Source organism: Canis lupus, chromosome 28 (assembly GCF_003254725.2).
Source record: "Canis lupus dingo isolate Sandy chromosome 28, ASM325472v2, whole genome shotgun sequence".
Lineage (NCBI taxonomy): Eukaryota > Metazoa > Chordata > Mammalia > Carnivora > Canidae > Canis > Canis lupus.
Window position 1 is genome coordinate 16,352,495 of NC_064270.1, and position 19,828 is coordinate 16,372,322.

At 43.3% G+C, this 19,828-nt stretch overlaps 1 protein-coding gene and 1 long non-coding RNA gene across 27 annotated transcripts in view; one reads left to right on the forward strand and one right to left on the reverse strand.

The window, feature by feature from the left end:
* Nucleotides 1-19,278, reverse strand: part of STN1 (STN1 subunit of CST complex) — a 62,644-nt gene extending 43,366 nt beyond the window's left edge. For 3 of the 26 annotated variants that reach the window (XM_049103050.1, XM_035707822.2, XM_025467104.3), the window contains exons 1-4: nt 19,195-19,278; nt 18,395-18,589; nt 10,117-10,212; nt 2,572-2,640 (exon numbers count right to left, since the gene is read on the reverse strand). In XM_049103050.1, coding sequence (XP_048959007.1) covers nt 2,572-2,640; nt 10,117-10,212; nt 18,395-18,527 — 298 coding nt within the window. In that variant the 5' untranslated portion in view covers nt 18,528-18,589; nt 19,195-19,278. Of the gene's footprint in view, nt 1-2,571; nt 2,641-10,116; nt 10,213-18,394; nt 18,590-18,841; nt 19,067-19,194 lie in introns of those variants that run through there. The other 23 variants (XM_049103055.1, XM_049103067.1, XM_049103065.1 and 20 more) reach the window with 15 other exon arrangements.
* Nucleotides 12,710-17,420, forward strand: LOC112672283 (uncharacterized). Its single transcript, XR_003144147.3, has 3 exons — nt 12,710-12,919; nt 13,734-14,140; nt 17,142-17,420. It is a non-coding gene; the product is annotated as an uncharacterized LOC112672283 (long non-coding RNA).
* Nucleotides 19,279-19,828: the final 550 nt, after the last annotated feature.

Consider the following 19,828-nt stretch of genomic DNA (forward strand, 5'->3'; position numbering starts at 1 on the left):
TACCTGAATCAACAATATTTGTTAAATGCTGATTTATTTCCTACTGTTGTTTTATTTCTGGTTTGTCTTATGCTAGCGTTCCTATAATGAATGAACAAATCTATTAGCCTATGGATCACATTTTCTGCTTTTTAATCTAATCGCTTAGATGACTGTGGCTTTATAAAGTGCAAAGGCATTACTTTTCTTTCACCACATCTACTCTACCAAGGGAAACACCAACCTGGGGAACATGGAGCATTCTGTGTACCCAGTAACCAACACCTAGGAATCTAGACACCATCAGCATTTATGTTACTCAGCTTACCAGGTTTCTTCAGAAAATACCCAAGTATTACTTTTTAAAAGGTTATTCCATCTGTGTTCCTATCCCCTCAAGCCCTCTTGTACTTTGGGTGAATTTAGAACACGTAATGATAAATGCTTCCTATAGCACCGCTAAAATGATCAGACTGGGGCCTGGTGTGAGAATGAGGCCCAGCTTTCATTTCAAGGGTGAGCCAAGCTGCTGAAAGAATGGCTCGAGCTGTAATTTAGGGACTATAATGAGTGGCTGGAGCCTGACAGGATTTCATCTTAAGTAGCCTATTCCACCCTGGAAGATAAAGGCCCTCTAAAATTCTAGTATCAAAGGCCAAGCTTTCTTAACTTTTCTCCTAAGCTAGTCCAAATGGTATACTCAATAGGACATTTATAGGAGTTAATAGCATTTTCTTATATACCTTAACGGACTGGAACATGATTTTGACTCAGACTAAATTTTGATTAAAAAAAAAAAAATTAGTCTTCATTGGCCACGTTCTAGCGCAAAGCTTTTAAACTGAGGGCAATTAAATGAAAAGGAGAGAATGGGCTAGTTGGGAATAATTTTAACATATCACTTCATATATAACGTGATGAGAATCATTTTCAGGCTTTTTCCTTGTACTGTTACCCTCTCTTTTTATTCTCAAAGCAATTTCCAATTAAGGCTACCTACTGTGACTGTTCATCTATTCATCTATTTACACGAATTTTAAAAATCTCACTCTCAGTATTAGTAGCCATTTTATCCAAAAAATTACTAAATATAAGAATTATATAATATTCCTAATATCATTCTGATTTTGATTTTGAAAATTAAAACAATGTCTAAAACAGGAATCTGCAAGCTACAGCCCATGGACCAAATCTTCCCACAACCTGTTTTTGTAAATTTTTTTTGGAACTCAACCATGCCATTCATGTATGTACCATGTATGACTGCTCCTGTGTTAAAATGCCCGTGTTGAGCAGCTGAGGTTCAGACCATATGGCCCACAAAGTAGAAAACTTTTACTATCCAACCCTGTTCAGAAAGTTTGCTGCTCCATGATCTGAAACAAGTATATATGTAAACAATACTCTCTGATTAAAGGTTTTGACAACAAAAAAATGATAAATCTGCAAATGATTTTAATACTCTAGACATATGTGAAAATTCAAATATCTGATTGTCTTATAGGTTTATTATTCTTGCTTCTAGAGACAGCTGCATAAAAAAACCTGTTGTCTCTCTTAATTCTTTTAATCTACAAAGTACCCTGAACAAAGCAGTGCCAATGACTAAGATATTCCCAAATTAAGAAATGGAGTACTGAAGTTATATACAACTGATGGGCAGATTCTAAATGTAAATGCCTCAGAAAATTAAGCAAAGGAGCATTCCATTGATCAGGATAGTCCAAGTAGGAAGCTGAGATTCTTCTGGCAGGTTAATGGCAAAGAGGAAAGATACCATGTATCACCAAGGAGACAGATGCTAGATGTTAGATATTACAGAAGACAATATTTAATGAATGACCCCATTGTGCATGGCACTATGCTGTGTAAGTTGTAAAACAGAAAGACAAGGTCCCAGTTGCTATAGTTTCTCTAGAGCCAAAAATGACCACCAATACTGCTCAATATTTTTTTTTATTGTAAACTTAACTTAAAAAAATACCTAAGAATTATTAAAATATACTCAAGGAATTCCAAATGCTGTTTCAATTATAGCCAATGTGTTCAAAACACAATTTTAAAGTTTCTTCTCAGTTTATATTATTCAATGGCTAACTTCAAAGGAATCCTATCTTACCATCTCATCAGCCTTAGAATTCCTGGTGTATTTGAGATTTCAGAAAGTCTGAATCCTGGTAGCACAGATGCTAGTGGCAATCATGTAAGAGGAAGTCTCCAAACCTTTCTTTGGTCAAGGGATAGGCCTGGATCAAGGGGATTCTGACCTGACCAACAATTAGGCTATCACATATTGACTTCTGTAATAACTACCACAGTAAAAGTAAAATGCTCAAACTCTCCTCAACCTAGTCATACTTCTGCAGGCTTAGGGGGAAGTGAGCACCAAAGAGACAGGAGAAACACAACTAGCTTTTCTCTGACATCAGTCTGCAGAGGAGCCAGAGCTCTGGGTATAGCACTTTAAATTGATCAACAGAATTCATCAGTAGACAAATATGAAAATTTAGCTTTACAGCTGTTTTGATGAGCCACCTTAAGGAAAAGCCATTAGTTAGCTGAAAAGTAAAGGAGTGTGTCAAATAAAAGTACCTGATGAAGACTCGATATTGTTCGACTTTTTCCAGCAGATGCAATTTATAACTCCAGTGCTGTCATCCACTGTAAGAGAAGCATAAAAGGATAGAAGAGAGATTTGGGTGTTGCTAGTGAATTAGCACATTGTCATTGCATTCAGCCATACCCAAAAATGACATTTTTCAACAGCGTGGATGGGCAAAGCCCTTATAAAACTATCCTAATTTTAGAAGTAACCTCTCCTGGTACTCCAATGGGAACTGCTTGTCTGCACAGGTCAGTGTAATATTCAAGCCTAAAAGAAGGAAGTCAACATTCATGTAGCCTGCCTCAGGTACTGATGATTCCTGTCTGTGCCTCTCCTAAAAATGGTGTGTTATCAGGAAGTTAAGTACAAAAATCTCAATGAATGCTAAGAAACAAAATCAGCCTGGCTTTCCCACCCTGAAACAAGAGCTCATCAACAGGGTCTGTGGTGAAAGGCACTCAGAGGGCAGGCAACTTTCTGTCACCATCCGCTCCTTTACCAGCTCAATGACTTTCCAAGACAAAGCATCCCAAATTTCCTGATCCACACTTCTGTTTGTGAATGAGCTTCTGCCCAGGCCCCAGCACTGCAAGAGATGTAAGGAAAGCCAAGTATACTGCAGAAGGGCAAAGTTTTATTTTCATAATGGAAAATAATAACTTGCTCACATAAATAATTTTGGCTTATTTTATCCCTAGTGCAAAAAACTACACACAGACACAAAGAATTCCCATTGCACTTGGATTTATAACTGCAGAGGAATTAAAGATGTTTGCTATAGGATGAGAGGTCTTTTCTCTTTGGCTAATTTCTGAGAAACTCAAAAAAGAGATCAGTGGGCTTAATGCTTTTTAAAAAAATCATCATCAGACTGCTATAAATGCACACATAATAATACAATATAGGGCAATTTTTTTTTTTTTTTTTACTGCTGGTTTAAACCTGTGTTGAAAGCAGAAGCCAAGAATACTTCTTATACTAAAAGACAGTGTGGTACTGGCACAAAAACAGACACATAGATCAATGGAACAGAATAGAGAATCCAGAAGTGGACCCTCAACTTTATGGTCAACTAATATTCGACAAAGGAGGAAAGACTGTCCACTGGAAAAAAAAAAAAAAAAAAGAGTCTCTTCAATAAATGGTGCTGGGAAAATTGGATATCCACATGCAGAAGAATGAAACTGGACCGTTATCTTACACCATACACAAAGAAACTCAAAATGGATGAAAGATCTAAATGTGAGACAAGATTCCATCAAAATCCTAGAGGAGAACACAGGCAACACCCTTTGTGAACTTGGCCACAGTAACTTCCTGCAAGATACATCCATGAAGGCAAGAGAAACAAAAGTAAAAATGAACTATTGGGACTTCATCAAGATAAGAAGCTTTTGCACAGCAAAGGATACAGTCAACAAAACTAAAAGACAACCTACAGAATGGGAGAAGATATTTGCAAATGACGTATCAGATAAAGGGCTAGTTTCCAAGATCTATAAAGAACTTATTAGACTCAACACCAAAGAAACAAACAATCCAATCATGAAATGGGCAAAAGACATAAAGAGAAATCTCACAGAGGACAACATAGACATTGCCAACACGCACATGAGAAAATGCTCTGCATCACTTGCCATCAGGGAAATACAAATCAAAACCACAATGAAATACCACCTCACACCAGTGACAATGGGGAAAATTAACAAGGCAGGAAACCACAAATGTTGGAGAGGATGTGGAGAGAGGGGAACCCTCTTGCACTGTTGGTGGGAATGTGAACTGGTGCAGCCACTTTGGAGAACTGTGTTAAGGTTCCTCAAGGAGTTAAAAATAGACCTGCCCTACGACCCAGCAATTGCACTATTGGGGATTTACCCCAAAGATGCAGATGCAATGAAACGCCAGGACACCTGCACCCCGATGTTTCTAGCAACAATGTCCACAATAGCCACACTGTGGAAGGAGCCTCGGTGTCCATCGAAAGATGAATGGATAAAGAAGATGTGGTTTATGTATACAATGGAATATTCCTCAGCCATTAGAAATGACAAATACCCACCATTTGCTTCAATGTGGATGGAACTGGAGGGTGTTATGCTGAGTGAAATGAGTCAATTGGAGAAGGACAAACATTATATGTTCTCATTCATTTGGGGAATATAAATAATAGTGAAAGGGAATAGAAGGGAAGGGAGAAGAAATGGGTAGGAAATATCAGAAGGGGAGACAGAACATAAGGACTCCTAACTCTGGGAAATGAACTAGGGGTGGTGGAAGGGGAGGAGGGCGGGAGGGTGGGGGTGAATGGGTGACAGGCACTGAGGGGGGCACTTGACGGGAAGAGCACTGGGTGTTATTCTGTATGTTGGCAAATTGAACACCAATAAAAAATAAATTTATTATTAAAAAAATAAAATAAAATAAAATAAAATAAAATAAAATAAAATAAAATAAAATAAAATAAAATAAATCCTAGATGGATTTTATTGAATGTAAAACAGGTAAACTCAAAAGGATGATAAGAAAATATGGGTAAATACTTTTGAAACTTGTGCTTATCGCTGGTGTGGGGGAGACTTCTTTAAGCAGATCTGAAAATCAGAACTCGTTTTTATAAGGCTGATATAGTGCAGCCCAGGGGGCTCAGCAGTTTAGCGCCGCCTTCAGCCCAGGGCCTGATCCTGGAGACCTGGGATCGAGTCCCACATCAGGCTCCCTGCATGGAGCCTGCTTCTCACTCTACCTGTGTCTCTGCCTCTCTCTCTCTCTCTCTCTGTGTCTCTCATGAATAAATAAAATCTTAAAAAATAAATAAATAAAAGTCTGATATAGATGACCAACTAAAAATTAATACCATACTGCAATTTTCCAAATGATAGAGCTAGCATATTAATATATTAAAGAGCTCATACGGGGGCGCCTGGGTGGCTCAGTCAGTTAAGCAACCGACTCCTGATTTTGCTCAGGTCATGATCTCAGGGTTGTGAGATTGAGCCCCGTGTCCCCACACAGCGGGGAGTCAGCTTGAGATTCTCTCCCTCTCTCTCTGTCCCCCACCCCGTTCTATAAATAACTCACTCACTCAACAAATGAATAAAGACCAAGACCACCAGAAAAAAATGGCAAAGAAAAAGAATGTAATTCGTAGAAGATATAAAATGGCCAATAAACATGTGTCAGTATACTAAGTTCACTAGTTACCAGGAAAAGAACAAATTTAAATAATTTCTCAGCTATTAGAATGACAAATATTAAAAGCACTGATACCTTCATATGCTGTTAGTGGGAGTATAGATTCATATCAAATTTCTAAGGAGCAAATTTGGAAATGTGTTGAATTTTTAAATGGAATTTTTAAAGGAAAAAAACAGAATACATAGATTTATATATCTTATGTGAGGCTACCTGTTGCAATATTGCTTATAATACTGTTATTTGGAGATTATCTAAATGCTTATAAACATAAAATTGATTAAATAAATTACAATGACATACCATATGAGAATAAAGTTATAATGAAGACTTAGGTTCCTTGCTCTTAAAAGATATCCATGTGTCATTTAAAAAAAGAAGTTTTATATATAATCTAATTTATGTAAAATGTTAAATAGCATATTTTGACACAAATGAGTTTAAGAAATTGAAACCATAATAGCAGGTTTTTTTTTTTTTTTTGGAGTGTGGGAAAGAACGCCACACTGAATGTACATGCTAACTGTAAGCCTCATTTCAGAAATATTAAAGAAAAAGAAATATGCATAATAGTACAAGGAAATAAGACATACTTTTTTTCCATTATTAGGAACAAGTAAAAAATTTTAAGAGGGATGTTCACCCAAACACTGATGTTATTTTTATCTTATTTATAGGGTTTCACATGACTTTTATGTACTTCAGTAAAATTTTCTCTGGTTTTAAATTTTATTTTATAATGAAAATCATTTTAAAATAAAGCAACAAGGGCATTCTGAGTGAAAAAACTCTGGCACCTCCAGGCACACTACTTCTCTGGTCAATGTAAGATCTTGGTTTACCATGTAAAATAAAAAATATGAGCACATAAACATTTGTTCTAGAAAATGTGAGGACATTGAAGGTGGCCTCCCAGGATTCTAAGTCTGCAATAGAGCTGCTGCCAAGTGCTCTTGAGTGCTCAGGGCGCTGCCACCAAACCCTTGAAAACTTTCTGGTCTATAACCTCTCCTGGCAGGTGCTGTGCCTTGGCAGCCAAGGTCCGGCTGCTGGAGTGCACCGGAAGAGGAGCACCCTTGCAGGGTGGCACAACACCCTCTCCAGTCGGGCAGCAATGCTGGGGCCACTGGCCTTTTGTCTCAGCCATGCAATGAGTCAGTGGGAACAGGAAACATCCCCAGGACAGGCCTGTGGTGAGTCAGGTGGAGCAGGACCCAGGACAGCAAGGAGTGGCCACCTGGCAGTTGGCCCTGAACATAGCAGAGAGGGTGCAGTTCTCCTCTGAATAGGCCTCACAAGAATGAAAGTTCCTCCTACTCTCAATTACTCCAACCTTCAGATGCTTTTAGTTTTCCCACTGCCCACAGATGTGTCCTGTCCACCCTAAAGAGAACATTTATTGGGGAAGAATCAAATAGATCTCCTTGATCTTTTTATAATGGGAAAAGGGGTTGAGTGAAGCCCCTTGAGGTCACAGGGACAGTACCTGCCTGGTTTTAGGGCAAGGACTACCATCTCAAACAGCCTCTTTCACGTGACCTAAAAAAACAGAAAATCAAAAACGAGATGGGCTCTCTGCTCTTCCCTATTCGACAGACAGCTGCATCTTCTGGTATAGTGCCAGCTGCATCCCTGAGACATGACTGCCAAGGTCAGAGTAAGTGGATTTGGCCATTTGGGGCTCCTGCTCACCAGGGCTGCTTCTAACTCTGGCAAAGTAGATACTGTCACCATCAATGAGCCCATGGTCTACATACTCTAATATGATTCCACTGTGGCAAATTCCATGGCACGGTCAAGGCTGGGAACAGGAAACTTGTCATCAATGGAAAACCCATCTCCATGTTCTGGGAGTGAGATCTCACCAATATCAAATAGGGCAATGCTGGTACTGAGTGAAGTCCACTGGGGTCTTCACCACCATAGAGAAGGCTGGGGCTCAACTGGAACATGGGGTCAAAAGGGTCACCATCTCTGCTCCTTCTAATGATGGGCCCATGTTTGTGATGGGCATAAGCCAGAAGAAGTAGGACAACTCCCTCAATATTGTCAGCAGTGCCTCCTATACCATCAACTGCTTGGCCTCTCTGGCCAAGGTCATCCATGACAATTCATCTCTGGCATTGTGGAGGGACTTATGACCACAGTCTGTGCCATCACTGCCACCCAGAAGACCACAGACAGCCCCTCTGGGAAGCTGTGACATGATAGCTGAAGGGCTGCCCAGAACACCATCTGTCCTTCTACTAGTGCTGCCAAGGCTATAGGCAAGGTTATCTCTGAGCTGAAGAGGAAGCTCATTGGCATGGCCTTCCGTGTCCCCACCCCTAATGTGTCAGTTGTGGATCTGACCTGTTGCCTGGAGAAAGCTGCCAAATATAATGACATCAAGAAGGTGAAGGAGGCATCAGAGAGTCCCTTTCAGGTCATCCTGGGGTACACTAAGGACCAGGTTGTCTCCTGTGACTTTAACAGGGACATCTACTTTTCCACCTTTGATGATGGGGCTGGCATTACCCTCAATGACCACTTTGTCAAGCTCATTCCCTGGTACAACAATTGATTTGGCTACAACAACCAGGTGGTGAGCCTTATGGTCCACATGGCCTCCAAGAAGACCACGAGCCCCAGTGATAGCAAGAGAAAGAGAGAGGCCCTCAGCTGCTGCGGAATCCTTACCCCAACTCACCCCTCAATATACTGAGAATCTCCTAACCTGAACAGTTTCCATCCCAGACCCCCTGAAAAGAGGGGGCTTGGGGAGCCCTACCTTGTTATGTGCCATCAATAAAATATAGTGTCCCCAGCAAAGACAAAGACAAAAACAAAAACAAAAACAAAACCTTCATACAGATGAAGTTGATTTCTGGTGACAAATGAGTGGTGAGGTGATGGGGGAGAGAAAAACCTAACTGAGTTATATGGAGACTATATAGCACAATGGAATCAATAAATAGATTGGGCCTATAAACCATAAACCTCCATCAGTGGAACCCTGAACAAGTGATTGAGCCTTATTTTCCTTGTCTACAAAATGTAAAGAACCTCTGTCCTTTCTAGTTCAAAACATTAGGGGGAGAATAACACTATAAATTACACATGTAAAAGTGCTTTGTTAACTGAAATTATTACTCCATCACTGGTATTTGGAGAGGAAGTACTTTGCTATACTATAGAAAATGTACTTGCCCACAGCTGAGTATGCTAGAGGAAACTGCTGAATACTTATTGAATTACCTGGAGAGAAACAGAACCGATACCGTTGGTAAAATAAAGCAGAGAAGAGATTCAGTGAGGGGATGCCTGACAAGATGATCTATTTTAGAGTTTTAAAAAACATATGCTAAGGAAAAGAAGGCAGCGCGGGCAACCTCGTCCCTCACATGTTATTTTATAAGCACAAGACAATCATCTTCAGGAAAATGAATACATGTTGAAGAAATGCAATGACATTGCATCTATACTATACATTATCTGTCACACACACACTGCCAGTGAAATGTTCCTGATCCCTTAGCTCAATGGCCTCTACCTTTCCACAGTAGAGTGAGAACGCAAATCCAAGGCAACACAACAGAAAGCAACAATGTCAGTTACAGCAAAGGCTTGGAATCCGAAGTTAAGCTTCCCACAAGATACCTAGCTTGTCCTCCTAACTGCAGAGACTCTAAGAGCTGCACAAAAAAAAAAAAAAAAAAAAAGAGCTGCACCAGGCAACGGAATAAAATGCTTACATTAAACTCAATGAAAAAAAAAAATCAAGACTCACAATACTAACTACTGGTGTCCAAATTGTAGAAATCCTTTATTTAGTTTCCACCATGATGAGGGAAGGGAAGTTTCCTGATAATGCGTATTTACCCGAGTACCAAAAAGCTTTTTAAAAATACTATTCTGGATATATATCTTATCAATTATTTTTCATACCTCCCTGTCTTCTTGAAGAGTCTTCTTTAACATTAATCTGGTCTTTTTAATTTTAAAGGTATCAATATAAACATCTGCTACCATTCACTGCTATTTATAGCTACCGCCTCAGGTACCAGGTGTCTGTCCCTGGTTTACCAGAAATCCTAGACTGTCATATTTTAATTCTTCTACCTCGTAACTCCCCATCAGCTGTCCCTTGACAGTATTCATCAGTGTCATTCCTACCTTTTGCTTCATTTTACACTTAGTCCATGTCAGTGGCTCCAAAGGGCCCATGATAAAGGACAAGTGTATGGGCTCTCTGACAGTCCCCAGTTGCTCTCAAAGGCTGGGGCTGCTTCAAATGCAAAGTTCAGCTAAGTGAGGTGCTTCCACATACACTCAATGTCAGGCACAATTGCTCTTACCTCCATAACTGTAGAAAGCATCTTTTTCTCTCCTTCCAATTACAGTTCCCAAGATCTCTACCTGCTTTATTGGATGCCCATTGTAAAAAAATACACCTGAAATTAAAAAAAAAAAAAAAATCAGTCCTTTACAAATGGCAGGCCCCAAGAAATTCAGTCAGAAGTAGAAAGTTGGGCTTTAATGAAGTATGTACTAATGCAGAACAGAGAAAACCATTATCCAACTAGATTTGGTTAATCTTCTTTCCACTAGCGAAAATGAAAGGTGCCTCCTTGTGGACTTCTCACAAGGGGCTTAAAAACAGTCATTAGATTATGAAACCAAATCTATTTTGAGGGACTGCAAAAGAAAGAGAGGAAATCACAAGAAAGGTTTCTTTGACTTTTTTACTAATGCTTTTCTAGGACACCAGTCATCATTTCTATGAATGAGCAGTGACTTTTTTTTTTTAAAGAGAAGATAATTAGGTTATAAAACACTGCTCTCTGGAGCCAGCAAATTATAACAACTCAAAACCTTCTCTCTTTTTTTTAAAAGCTTTATTTTATAGAGAGAGAGTGCGCAAGTGAGTGTGTGCGTGGGCAAGTGAATGGGAGGAGGGGCAGAGGGAGAGAATCTTCAAGTAGATTCCCTGCTGACTATGGAGCCTGATGCAGGCCTCGATCCCACAACCCATGAGATCATGACTTGAGCCGAAACCAAAAGTCAGATGCTTAACCAATTGAGGCACCCAGGTGCCCCCAAAGCTCCTCTTTTTTAAAACTCTATTTTCAAAACCCAGAGGACAGATGCCAGCAGGTAGGTTCCTGCCAGAAGAGAAACCTGAGAAGAGAAACTTTACACTAATACTCAGAGGCCTTTTTTTGGACCTGGGAAGGGACACAGGGACTCCTGGCTGCAGTGAGTTCCTAACTCCAACTTCAGGTCCCAGTGCTGTCCTGACTCCTGCAGAGTTTCCTGTCTGCAGCCCCCTAACATCCTTACTACTTTGGCCTAAACTACTTGTATGTGTATCTATCTCTTATAGCTAATGAATCCAGACTAAAATCTTCTCCAGCCTGTTTTTCCCCCTATGATGGCTAAATTCTTTACTTTCAGAAAGACGCTGTAACTGTTTAAATGGCAATTTCCTTTTTACATAAAGATCTGAACTGTAAACAAACATTCATGAGCATAGACATTTGGCCACATTCTTCCTCCCCACCAAGCCTGGTCAGAGCCTCTCTCCTCCATATCCATGGGGCTGGGGGGTGGGACAGACCTGTGGGCTGAACCCTGAGGCCCTTCAAAACCCCCAGACTGGCTTCTGCTGACAGCTCTCTTGTACCCCATGTGGCTAAAGGGGCTGAGGACTAGTCACTCATGACAAGTCTCAGAGGATGGATAAGGAGGCTCTGAGCTTCAGTCAGCTGGAGATTCTAGAGAGTGAGATGTGCTTGGAAGGAAAAAATGGTAGCAAATTCAGCCTAAAGGAGGGCCCTCTCCCCGGCAGAGCATCCTTCTCAAGATGATTTAGTGGATTAGAGACCATGCGCAGAGCAAAGGAGGCGTGGTGGGGGGCCACACAAGGGAAGGAGCCGGAGTCACTCTCATCCTCAAAGGAGGGTCACCCTCTTCCAGGAACACTTAGGCTGAGTGGGGACAAACTGGCTCCACAGAAAAGCCATGAAATTTTAAGAGCAAGACAGTTTGGATCGACTTCTCCTGAGTTCTATGACTGATATCCGGGTCCTTTAGTTACTACCTTTGATGATGAGACCTTTGGGGCCCCTGCCCCTGCCTCCCTGCACTGGCCAAACACAAAGGAAAAAGGGTGACTTCAGAGGGAGAGCCCTACAGGACCTCTGCAGACAAGTTCAGACTTCCCAGTAGCAGAAAGAAGTTATTTTATTTATATAAGTGTATATATAAATAATATAATTTATATTTATATAATATAAATTATATAAGTGTGTATATATATACACACACTTATATAAATAAATGTTTATACTTATATATTTTTTATTTATACATACACACTTTTATTATTCATTATAGTATATTATGCTATATAAAGTATATATACTTTTATTTATTATTTCATATTATTAAGTCCATAATATGCCAATCACGAGCTAGTTTTCAGCAGTTACATTCCCTTGATCACAGCTGCAGAAGGATGTGATCAATTGGAAAACAGGGAGACCAGAGACACGGCGGGAGGTGACATCACACAGCATCAGAAGGAAGTTTAAATCGGGAGAACGAGCCTCATCTAGGGATGTGGGCGCGGGGTCCTCTACTGAAGTATACCCTGGCACCGTGCCCTGCCATGCTAGCATGCAAAGAGCTATGACACGGCACTGCTTTGTTTTGCTGTAGGACCAGGTGGGGCTTGGAGTGGCCTGAGCTCCAGGCTGTTCTCTGGTTTCAGCCAGCCCTTTCTGCTTCCCTAAATGCACTGGACAGGTAGTAACACTTTCTGTTTGTGCACTGAGCAGAGCAAAGTTAGAAAGAACTGTTTTCTGGAACCTGACTGGCCTTCCTTGACCCCATCTCAATGGTCTGTCCTGGTTGCCAGGCATTTGTTTGCATTAGAGATAGAACACTCTACAGGGTTCCATATGGTCAGTTACGGCTCCCAGGACATTAGTAGCAGGAAGCACAACCGTGGAAGCCTTGGGAGCCACTGGGGAGCCCAGTACCTGCCCCTGAAATGTCTCTCCAGCTGGTCCTAGACCCACTACGGGGTGCTCTGCTGGTGACGTCTGAAAACTTGACACAGTCCCAGGATTCTCTGGGTTTCCCTAGGACACCCTGGTATGTGCTGCTATGGTGTTTGTAAAGAGCCGACATCCTTTGAGAAGGGGAAAAGAGCTAGCCAAAAGGTGCTCTGCCCGGGTTGAAGCATACAAAAAAGTGGTAAGACTGGACAAGACTGGACTAATGACAGAAGCCAGTAAAGTCAAGTCACCTGTGATGGAGGCCAATCCTGCAACGTTAAAAACTGGGTTGGGCCACTCAATGAAAATGTGAACAGGTCTTTACTTGAGGACACAACAGACTTCCTTAAAAAAAAAAAAAGTAGGGATCCCTGGGTGGTGCAGCGGTTTGGCGCCTGCCTTTGGCCCAGGGCGCGATCCTGGAGACCCGGGATCGAATCCTACGTCGGGCTCCCGATTCATGGAGCCTGCTTCTCCCTCTGCCTATGTCTCTGCCTCTCTCTCTCTCACTGTGTGCCTATCATAAATAAAAATAAAAATAAAAAATAAAATAAAATAAAATAATAAAATAAAATAAAATAAAAATTAAAAAAAGTAGAGAAAAAGTAGCCCCCTAAACTTTATCTTCTAGACTGACAATGGCTCACCTTCAAGGTCAGACAGTCACTCAAAGATGCAAAAAATCCTTCTAATCTCGTGATTGATGCAGAAAACATCTCAAAAGCATCTCTGGGGCACCTGGTGGCTCAGTCGGTTAAGTGTCAACCTTCAACTCAAGTCACCATCCCAGGGTCCTGGGATTGAGCCCCATGTAGGGCTCCGGGCTCAGTGGGGATCCTGCCTCCCCGCTCCTTCTCGCGCGTGCGCTCTCTCTCTCTCTCAAATAAATAATCTTTTTTTTTTTTTTAAAGCATCTCTGAACAACGGAAAACGAATTCAGAAGAAAATAACACATGGCTTGAATCAAAACATTCAGAGAAAATCAAGTGAGGAGGAAACACACTGCTTGGGACTAGAGCGGACACTTCCCTAAGCACAGAGCAACAGAGCAACATGAACCACAGTCTCAGAAGCATAAGCAACAAGACTACGGTGGGAGGCATGATGAGAACTGGAGAGGACCACTTCCTTCTATCAACACAAGATTCTCTCCCACGACAAAAGAGCTAAAAAAAAAAAAAAAAGAAAAGGATGGTGGCTCCACTGACTGAAAGAAAGATAAGAGAAAATAACCAAGATAACAGATACTGGCTGAGGAGGAGTTGGAGCTGCCGGCCTTCCCCAGGCAGTCCTTCTGCTTCAGCTGCCTTTGTTCCAGGTGCTGACCATCAGGTCCCAGGAAGGAGGGTCATGCCGGGAGGGTTCAGGGTTACAGGGTTACACACGGTGTGATGCAGCTTTCACAGCAGCCCATCCCTGAACAGCCACCACCATAGCAAGACAGTCGCCTATTTTCACTTTTTTTTTTTTTTAAGATTTTAAAAAATTTATTAGAGAGAGAGCACAAGCAGGGGGAATGGCAGAGGGAGAGGGAGAAGTAGGTTCCTCACTGAGGAGGGAGCCCAATGCAGGGCTCGATCCCAGAACCCTGGGATCATTACCTGAGCTGAAGGCAAACGCTTAACCAACTGAGCCACCTAGGCACCCTTGTTTTCTCTTTTTAAAGTAATTTTATATCTTTTTAGTCTAACTGCCATTATTTAATTGATGTCCAACAGCATTCAAATGCCTAAGATACTACTTTTAATATGACTCTTATGAATACCCTATTTCCTCTTCATCGGACCCTCTAGAATTACATAACATATATGTATTGTATTTTGACTTAAACGAAGATAATAGTTATCCCATTATTCAAGTCTGACAGGGTTATTTAGAATAATAAAGAGTATTGCTGTATGTTATAAACAAGAAGATAAAGCCAAAAAGACCCCAAAACTAGGACATCTGAGTGGCTCAGTCAGTTAAGCAGCCAACTCTTGATTTCATCTCAGGTCATCACCTCGCGGGTCGTGAAACTGAGCCCCTTGACGGGCTCCACACTCAGGGGAAGTCTACCTTAAGATTCTCTCCCTCTGCTCCTTCCCCAACACTCACTGTCTCTCAAAAATAAATAAATAAATCTTTTTAAAAAAGACGCTAAAACCTATAAACACCACCACCACCACCACCACTACAAACTTCATAGTATTTATTAGTGTAACCATAAATTTGCAGATTAATTTAAAGGAGCTGACATTTTGCAACCATTTTGCAAGGCAATTCTGATGGTAAACATGCAGAGTAAGGTCAAATTTCAAGTTAAAGGCACGATTTCCCAAAAAATTGCTCTTTTAGTCAGTGGCCCTAAATTTGGGTGTTCTCAGGCCAACCACACTTCTGACCAACTGGCTACAAATTCGAGGAGTCCTTAAATCTCTCAGCTTTGATAATTTGTTAGAATGGCACACAACTCAGAAAGGTACTAGATTTATGACTACAGTTTTACAATAAAGGGTACAAATCAGGACTATCTAAAGAGATACATCAGACAAGGCCTGGGAAAGTCCAAACACAAAGCTTCGACATCCACAGAACACATTACCCTCCTGACAAATCAATGTATGATTATCAACCAGGAAAAGTCACCTGAGCCCTGGTGTCCAGAGATTTTTTTTTTTTTTTAAGATTTTATTTATGGGGATCCCTGGGTGGCGCAGCGGTTTGGTGCCTGCCTTTGGCCCAGGGCGCGATCCTAGAGACCCAGGATCGAGTCCCACGTCCGGCTCCCTGCGTGGAGCCTGCTTCTCCCTCTGCCTATGTCTCTGCCTGTCTCTCTCTCTCTCTGTGTGACTATCATAAATAAATAAATAAAAAATTTTAAAAAAGATTTTATTTATTTATTCATGATGGAGAGAGAGAGAGAGAGAGAGAGAGGCGCAAAGACACAGGCAGACAGAGAAGCAGGCTCCATGCAGGAAGCCCGATGTGGGACTCATCCCGGAACTCCAGGATCGTGCCCTGGGCCAAAGGCAGGGGCTAAACCACTGAGCCACCCAAGCATCCCTGTCCAGAGTTTTTATTTGGGTTTCATTATGCAGGCATGACTGAACCACTGGCCACACTTCAACTCAATCTCCAGCACCTCTCCTTTCCTAAGGAGTTGGGCTGATGTCACCTGGTTGGAAATCCCAGTCCTCTAATCATGTGGCTGTTCTTTCAGACATGGACAGCCCTTAGCCTCAAAACCAAACCAAACCAAACCAAACACAACACAAAAATAAGAACTGAGACAAGGGGAATTTCCACCCCTTAGAGCCTTACAGTATAATCTAAAGAGGATCTCCCTCATGAAATTATGGTTGGTGTCTGCTTCAACCATGATGTTTCATTTTAAAAACTGTTAAGAGTCAGCAGTTACGTTGTTAACAGGATGCTTGGAGGCCAGCAAAGGGGGAGTCATGGCTAACTATTAGGGGGAAGGTCAGAGCTGGGTCCTGGCAGTACTCCAAAAACAAAGTCACATGAGGCTAGATCAAACCAAACAGGCTTCAGACAAAGAAGGTCAAAAACCCTGGCCAAGGAAGGGAGAAAAGGCATAAAACCCTGCTCCCCCAAAAAACTCCTTCCCCGAGTAATAAATATTCCATCCCCTAATTAGCTGTCTAAAAGACAGGAACTCAAAACCTGGGGTGCAACTCTCCCTTGAGTTCACCTGCTCTCACATCTCAAGTACACTCTTTGTTTAAATTATTTTATTTAAATTCAATTAATTAACATAGAGTCTATTATTAGCTTCAGAGGTAGAGTTCAGTGATTCATCAGTTGCATACGACACCCAGTGCTCATTATATCACACACCCTCCTGAATGCCCATCACCTAGTTACCCCACCCTCCCACCTACCTCCCCAACGGCAACCCTCTGTTTGATTCCTACAGTTAGAAGTCTCTTAGGGTTTGTCCCCCTCTTTGCTGAGGGTGTACTCTCACTTTAATAACCTTTCCGATTTGCACCACTCAACTTTTATGTCTGGTCTTTCCTTGAATTCTTTCTTGCAATGAGATCAAGAACCTCTGGCAATATCCCTGGGAAGGGCTGGATGGAGGCCTCAGGGTCAAGTCTCCCTAGTCCACGGCAACAAAATCACATCTGAATATCAGTGTTACAGCAAAGACCATCAGGATCAGGTTTCCTTGATCTGCTGTTAATACATCATAAAGTACTTCATCCATAGGAAGTGTTAAGTCCCTATCATGTCCTGAAATTTCCTTGAGCACCTTCATTAAGACCTTCTTTCAAATGCAAGGCTGGCATTTGGTGTGAATTACTTTCTTCCAGAGATGAGCTATGAAGAATATCCGCCTGTTCTGGAAAATGGACAACTGTGGGGGAGGACGACTGCGTTCCAAGAAAAGAACAAAACCAGACCATTTCCAACAATAATTAAGAAACCAAGGTGTGGTGAAAAATCTGCATAAAAGGCTTTAGAATAAGGTCATCCAAATATATTTGTACATAGAACTGGAAACACATAAAACATCCTTTCATTAAAACCGTGCATATTTGAGATTCTTGACTACTTCTGACTCACACCTTGCTATTCATTCAAAACGGCAGAGTTTAACCAAACTTCTCATTTAACACAGTAAAGTGAAGATCCATACACAGCTATGTGAATTATTTAAATCTACCCCAAATTATATTTGTTATATTTTTAGGTATGAAGAACCTATCTTTAGTAACCACCACTTTAAAATACAGTTTTCTTTCATTTTACATTTATTTATAATGCTTTGCTGCCCAACTACCATTTTCTTTTTTTGGGGGGGGTGGGGGGCTCACTACATGCCAGGCACGGTTCTAAGCACTGGAATTACATAGCTGAATAAGGCAGATGACATCTTTCCTCTCAGGAAGTTTATATTACTTGGTTCTGATTAATTGAAAACAAAACAAAACCCCATAAGAAAATCAGACCTGGGACGCCAGGGTGGCTCAGGGATTTCGCACCCGCCTTTGGCCCAGGACGTGATCCTGGAGTCAGGATCCAGTCCTACATCGGGCTCCCTGCACGGAGCCTGCTTCTCCGTCTGCCTATGTCTCTGCCTCTCTCTTTCTCTGTGTGTGTCTCTCAGGAAAGAAAGGAAAGAAAGAAAAGATCAGACCTGGTTAATCCCCACTTTTACAAAGAAGACACCTAAGCTTTTACAGGTGAGTCACATGCCCAGGCCAGGGAGTAAGGCCTAGAGACGTCTGGTCCAGTGAGCTTTCCACCAAGAGCTGTCCCAAAGAAAAACAACTGAGCCTATTAAAATATGAAAGACCTCAACCGCAGACAAAAACATTCCTGGGTACAAAGGTTACTTCTCCAAGCATGTATTTAAAAAAAAACAAAAGTAAGAATTAGGCTTTTTAACTTGCACAGAAATGAACTCATTCGAGAGTCCACGCTAGGTCATTTTCAGAGCACGCAGCACAGAAGGCTCTCCTGAAAGCCACTTATGCCCCGGCTTTGTGCAGCTTTGAAGAAACAAGGGTGCGGTGCAGGCAGGTGCAGCACTGGGCAACCTCCAGGCTCACCAGCCACATACCTTGTACCTGGCGGGACTCCTTCAAGTTCAGGATATCCCTGATGTAGAGTTTTGCAAAGGCTAAGAATACCGGATCCAAACCCCACAGGAGGGAAGGGGGCTCCTCTTCACACTGGCTGGATTCAGACTGCATCGGGAGGCTGGGCTTTGGCTGGCAGCCAACCCTGAAAGGCTCTGCGTCACTGAGTCGAGGATCTGGAGGGGAGACAGAAAAATATCAGGATGCAAGGCGTTTAAAGCGGTGAAACTGGCTTTCGGAGGCTGCTCGGGGCGCTGTGCGGAAGGCTGGGAGGGATAAGCCGCGGGGTCCAGCGCCCGACAGGATCACGCCACGGGCCCGAGGCACCGGGGCGCCCCTCAGGGCTCTCCCTCTGCAATCTGCCCACCAGCGTGTTTCTCCTTCCCCCCAGGCACCAGCTTCAAATCGACCACACGTTCACTTTTCACCTGGGGGAGATACGTCCAGACAGGCGCACCCCGGGCCGCTCTGATGGGCGGGGTCCAGGAGCAGCGGGCGCCCTCGTGGCCCAACTCCGGAGGCTCAGGGCGGGTGGGCCTGGGCGCCGCTCGGCCCCGGCACCTTCCGGTCTGGGGATGAGCCCGGGGAAAGGAGGAAAACGGAAACCAAGAGCAGACCCGCTCGAAGCCCCTCCCGCCGCGCTCCCGCCCCCAGCCCCCGACCCCCGGGGGCGCGCAGGCCGGGCCCTTCCGGGCGCTCGCAGGCCGCGGTGCGCGGGGCCCAGGTCGCCTCCGGAGTCGCCGCGGGGGCCGCCTCCGCCCCCGGGCCGCCGCCAACCCACCTCTCCCGGCCGCGGCCCCCCTCCCGGCCGCAGGTGCCCCGCCGCGGCTCCCGCGAGGCCCCGCCCATCCCGCGAGGCCCCGCCCATCCCGCGAGGCCCCGCCCCCAAGCCTCGGGCAGGTGGCGGCGCAGCTGCCTCGGTGCGCGTTGGCCGGCGCGGTGCTGCGGCGCTCCCTCCGCCGGGCCTTCCCGGGCGTGCGCTGGAGCCCCGAGCCCAGGCTCCCGAGGCCTGCTGCCCGACCCTGCGGTCCCTGCCGCCCAAACCCCGTCTTCCAAGTCTCCCGCCCACCCTGTTCCCCGCTACTGGTAGGACGCCGAGTCAGGACCCCAGGGCCTTGGGACTGGTTCTTGCGTGGGGAGGGGTTGGAGGAGGAGGGGAGAAGTGGGGGTTGGTTCCTGATACACTAAATATTAAATGAACGAATAAAAAAACGCAATACCAACAGGATTACCCTGCGGCATATTGTAAATGTTGATTTATACTTGGTGAGCGAGCTGCTCATACGCACACGTGCACACGCACACTCGGATTCTCTGGTCTCACTGGGAGATGACGTCTCCATCTAAATGTGAGCCCTTGAGCCAAGGTGAGGACTTGGCTCTACCCAAGGTTTACCCCGACAGGATCATGACAA